The sequence below is a fragment of the Amblyomma americanum genome, chromosome 2, assembly GCF_052857255.1.
Source record: "Amblyomma americanum isolate KBUSLIRL-KWMA chromosome 2, ASM5285725v1, whole genome shotgun sequence".
NCBI lineage: Eukaryota > Metazoa > Arthropoda > Arachnida > Ixodida > Ixodidae > Amblyomma > Amblyomma americanum.
Genome location: NC_135498.1, coordinates 66,377,902 through 66,382,920, shown reverse-complemented (window position 1 = coordinate 66,382,920; position 5,019 = coordinate 66,377,902). Strand labels below are relative to the sequence as shown.

Sequence of the window (5,019 nt, the reverse complement as noted above, 5' to 3'; positions counted from 1 at the left end):
AAATGTGTGGCATGTGCTATAGTGTCTGCATGATAATGTAGATGGGGTGCGCCCTATACCACAGCAACCAGTGCAGGTCTCATGTGGATTTATATTTGATAGCAGACAGTATAAGGCCGGGTAACATATGTATGATTTAAGACAGGAATCACTGATTATCATCTACCTGAGCACAGGTTTACAGCTACAAAGGGAAACCACATACTACACTTAAAGACTCACACTCTAAACACTGGCACTTTGCCATGTCACTTGTGGCAAAATTTGCTGCTGGTCTACTGAATTAGCTGTACATCCTTAAAGAAAGGTTAGCCAGATGTTTTGGCGCATAAGTGTTAGCGTCACATGAGACACAACAATTTGCATGTGGAAACGGTTGGTCTTTTGGAATACCAGGTTCTGCCATTGCATGCACCTGGCTTGGATTGGCTCAAAGCATTTGTGAAATAGCACCTGCTCAATGTTAATTTCCACTTCTGTGTGCTCTTGCTCACCAGTGTCTGTAGTCTAGGTAGAGTGAAGAATTTACGGCTATAATGGTTGTATTGGCTTCTGCAATAGCTGCAACCCGGGTGTCTGTTTTGTGCTTGCAGGTATGGAGGAGCATGTGGAGTACACACCAGGCTCCGGTCGCCGGGCCCTGTTCCCGGATGCCCAGCTGGAGCTGTGCGAAGGAGCCTGTGAACCCGAACAGCTGTCGGCTCGTCTGACTCTGGCCACCCGCCACGTGGGGAAGGGTTGTGACCGGGACACCTGAACTGAACTGTTGTTTCTAGGAACGGCTGCAGGCGATTGAGAATGACATGCTCGAAGAGCTTGCCGACACAGCTCGTTAAGGAGATGGGGCGCAAATTTTGAAGGGTGAGGGGTTTGCCCGGTTTGGGTATAAATCGCATGCTGGCATGGGTCCAGGCTAACGGGAGCGTCCCAGCGTGCCAGTGATTATTAAAGAGCACCGTGAGTTCCTGAAGCGAGACTTCGTCCAGATTGAGTAGTGCCTTGCTATCCGGCCCCGGCGCCGTACAGCGGTGAATACTAAAGAGTGCTCGGCGTACTTCGGTTAAGGTAATGTCGGCATCAAGTTCCGGGTTAGGTGGAGGTACATTGGGTGGATCTGCTGACTGAAGGAATGGGGGTATATAAGTGTCCCGCAGTTGCCCAATTACGTCTGTGCCCTTTTGAAGCTCTAGTTGTATTAGACGTGTGTGCTTACTTGTGTGTCAGATTTAGTGGTTTTTGTATCTAAGAGAGCGCGCAGGAGGGAACATGTGTGTTTGGTGCTTAATGTACCCTTGAGGTCGTTACAAAAGGTTGGCTAGTTTGCGCGGGCTAGGGTGTTCGCGTATTCTTCTGCATCACGAGTGAGAGCGGCTATGCGGAGTCTCAATTTACGATTGTGTCCATGGTGACGCCAGCGCTTGAAATCTCCCTGTCGGGTCTCCCATAGATGAGCCAGATGCGGATCAACCTGCGGTGCCGCAGGGGTGTTTTTAATGCGTTTGCTGTTCGCCTGGATAGCCTCCACCAGACGCTCTGTCCAGTCGGTGACAGTACGGGTTTCGGTAGAAAAAGCTGCCAAGTATGAGCGCAATTTATCCCAGTCAGTGAGGAGCTGTGAAGGAGGGCTGAAAATCTTGGAATCGTGAATAGTAATGGAGACTGGAAAGTGGTCACTCCCAAGGCTGTCTTGGAGCACCGTGTGAGATTTAACGATTTCGGTGTGGCCCATGTGAGATCGGGTGTGGTGTCGCGGGTGACACTTGTGCCAATGCGAGTGGGTACGGTGGGGTTTGTGATCAGGCCAAGGTTGTAATCAGCCATTGCGGTAGAAATGACGTTACCTTTGGGGGTATCCGAGGTGTATCCCCAGTGCGTGTGACGTGCATTAAAATCATCCACCACAAGGAGCTTTGAGGAAAGAAATGAGCCCGGGATGCCCGGAATAACTCTGCCTCTATCTTCGGGATTGCTGTATATGTTAAGAATAGTGAGGCCATATGTGTGCCCGGGTGAACTGAGCTTTATCGCGGTATACTGAGTGTCCGTGCTTGCTGGCGTGTTTGTCGGTGTGCGGTCTAGCATCGGCATGGATGCGAGTGTCAAGATTGCCGTACGTGGCGTAAGGACTGCCGTGCGATAACCGCGGATATGAATGCGATTTGTTTCCGTCTCTTGCACAGCGATGACAGGGGGAGGATTAAGGGAGTTTGCGATATATGCTGCTAATTGCGCTTGTTTTCGGCGTATCCTGCGACAGTTCCATTACCATATAATTGTTTCTTTTGATGTAGTGGACTGGCGGCGCCGCCGACCTTTTCGCGTGCTTTTCTTCTGTGCCATGTTGCTGGTCTGGAGATACTGGATCAGGACAGGCAGCGGGTTGAACTGCGCACAGCTTGCGAGGCAATTCCTCATAAGGTACAAGTTCGAAAAGCTTATTGATGCCGGTTTCATGTTTTTCCAAGCGTGTGTTGATCGTAGCTTCTATCCTGTCCGTCATGGACTGTATCAGCTGTGCCTGGGCTTGTATGAGCTGTTGGTGCATCGCTCCGAGTTGTTCAGCAGGTATAGTGTTTATTATGCTAGTAATTTCTGAACGAAATTCAGCGGAACGTATGTATTGCTTTACCGCCTCTTGAGGTGGAATAGGAAACCCTTCCCTTACAGCGCGGTTCAGGTGTCCGCCGATATATGAGACAGATACCGCGCGCCATTTCCTTTCCCCGGAAACCAATTATTATTATTATTATAAATTATTTCGAAACCTTCCGCTTCGTCATTAACAGTGTCCCTCACATCCTGGGCAGCGTCTCGAAATGTGCATGCTGATATGCTTGGGTATCGGGACCGAGGTCTTCACCGCATGACGATGAACTCTGCAGACGACGGAGGGAAGCCTTCAGGAGGGTTGGAAAACTTGAAGGTTTATTTACATATTTACAAGAGAAGCAGGGAGACCAAAAGTCAGAGATGAAGTGCTACATATTTACAACAGAACCAGGGAGACCCAAAAGTCAGAGATGGATTGCCACATATTTACAACAGAACCAGGGAGACCCAAAAGTCAGAGATGGAGTGCCGTGAAACCAGCCAAATCGCGGCTTAAATACAGTGGATATTCCCTAGGCACCTAGCTAGGGAAACCGGTGGCTGATCAAGCGTCCAATGGGCAGACACTCTCTTCATAGTCTCTTCCCTAACCCCGTGACCGCTCCGCCCCCACAAACACGTGCACAGGCGATAAGGAACCCTGGCGCCTTGAGGTCCTGGAATCCTGTTTCCGACCGGTTGAGCAGGTGCATAAGGTCGTTGGCTTAGCAGGCGGTGATCCTCTTTGTGTAAAGATGCGTCCTGACGCCCCCGGGCATTCCAGAGGGTAAGATGAATCAGCCGTGTCCGCCCCCGCTTTGTCTGGCCGCGCAAGTGCAAGCGAACGAGGCGGGTCCGGTGCCTTTGTTCGGGTCTTCTGCTGGTCCACGTGAGGGCGCAGTTCGGGAGAAACGCCGCATTCCATACTCCGGACGAAGGGATGAGAGGCCTTTTGTCACAGCTCACCGTCGCCAGGTGTCGTTCCTAATCCTCTTCTCAGGACGACATCACCTTTGGGTCAAACATAGTTCGATGGCGCCTGCCGGGCTCGTCTGTTCCCGCTGTCGGGGCCTCCGATCACAATAACGCACAAAATGCGCTTCAGTCCAGCTATGCAATGCAAACTCGGCTTGTGAAGCAGCACATTTCATGGGAATAACGATGCGAGTTGACGAAACACTATTATATGATAAAGATCCATTCTTTGACACCAGCAGAAAACGCCCGATAAGCAAAACGGGCTCATTTTCGCTTCAGTGGTTAAATTTAGCCTACGCGATGCGCTCATTTTGGCTGCGCGCCTTAACGCGCCTCTGCCGTCAGCGCCGCCACACGGCATCGGCGCACTGCGGGGCCATGTTTCTCCAGGCCGGTTTTCACATCTTTCCAATCTAGCCACCTTAGCCGGGCCGTCATTGGTTGAGATGCGGTGCTGCCGCGTCGCCGCCGCGAAAATTTCCAACTTGCCGAACCTCGCCGCTCCAGCCGCTGGGGCTTCCTCCGCCGCTTGAGAGAGTGTGTATGCGCCGCGGCGGCGGAGTTCGCGAGCGGTTCGCTTGCATGTGAAACAGGCTTAACGCTGTCGCGTTAATATCTTCTAACAATCTTAAACTGTGTGGTTCAGCCTCCCGAAGTGGCACGTATAGGCTGTGAGAAACGCCGTAGTGGAGGGCTTGCGATTAATTTAGACCCCCTAAGGTTCTTTAAGGGTCCATTCACACTTGAGAGTCGCAGAGGTCGCGCGACTGTTTTAATCGAAAAGCGACAGTCGCAAACGGTCGCGTTGGTCGAAAAGCGACAGTCTCGGGCCAGTCGCTCGCTGCTCGATTTTGCAGCCTCGCGACTGCGAGTCGCAAACCGCTGAACCAATCAGCGAGCGAGCCGAGCTTTCGGCAATGACGCCGCTCGCGGGTGCGCCGAGCTGCCGTGGTCGTCACTAAGCCTAGCCGGTTTCACATCGATGCCGCAGCTGACTGCGTTTCGGAACTGACCAGCGCTGTAACCAAGATGATACTTTCGTTACGGCTTTATTGTGAACCCCGTCTCATGATAATATAAATATGCTCGATTTCCGCGACTTCAGCAGCGGAGAAATAGACGCCAGGCGATCGAGCCGCTTTGGGCAAGAGCAGCAAAGCAGCTATGAGCAGAAATTTGCTTGTATCCAACAGCTCGGTATTGGCCAACGACCCTCAAAACTGATTCATTTTTGAATTTCGACTTCCCAGAGCATGGTATGAACGCGAACAAACAACATACTAGCGAATTTTTGTGATGCCAGCGGCCGGCATCCAGGCTGGCTGGCAGGCCGCTTGTACGGCCGCGGTGCACATTGCCGCTATATCTTCCTCTCCGCTCAGGTCGTCGCAGCCAATTGCTAATATCGAGTGACCAGAGCACTTTCGAAGGCCAAGCGCGAGCGCAGGAGAC

General features: G+C 51.9%; 1 protein-coding gene across 1 annotated transcript in view; it reads left to right on the top strand.

The window, feature by feature from the left end:
* Window positions 1–757, top strand: part of LOC144119731 (calsyntenin-1-like) — a 47,371-nt gene extending 46,614 nt beyond the window's left edge. Inside the window, exon 4 of the mRNA XM_077652281.1 lies at window positions 594–757. Coding sequence (XP_077508407.1) covers window positions 594–757 — 164 coding nt within the window. The remainder of the gene's footprint in view (window positions 1–593) is intronic.
* Window positions 758–5,019: the final 4,262 nt, after the last annotated feature.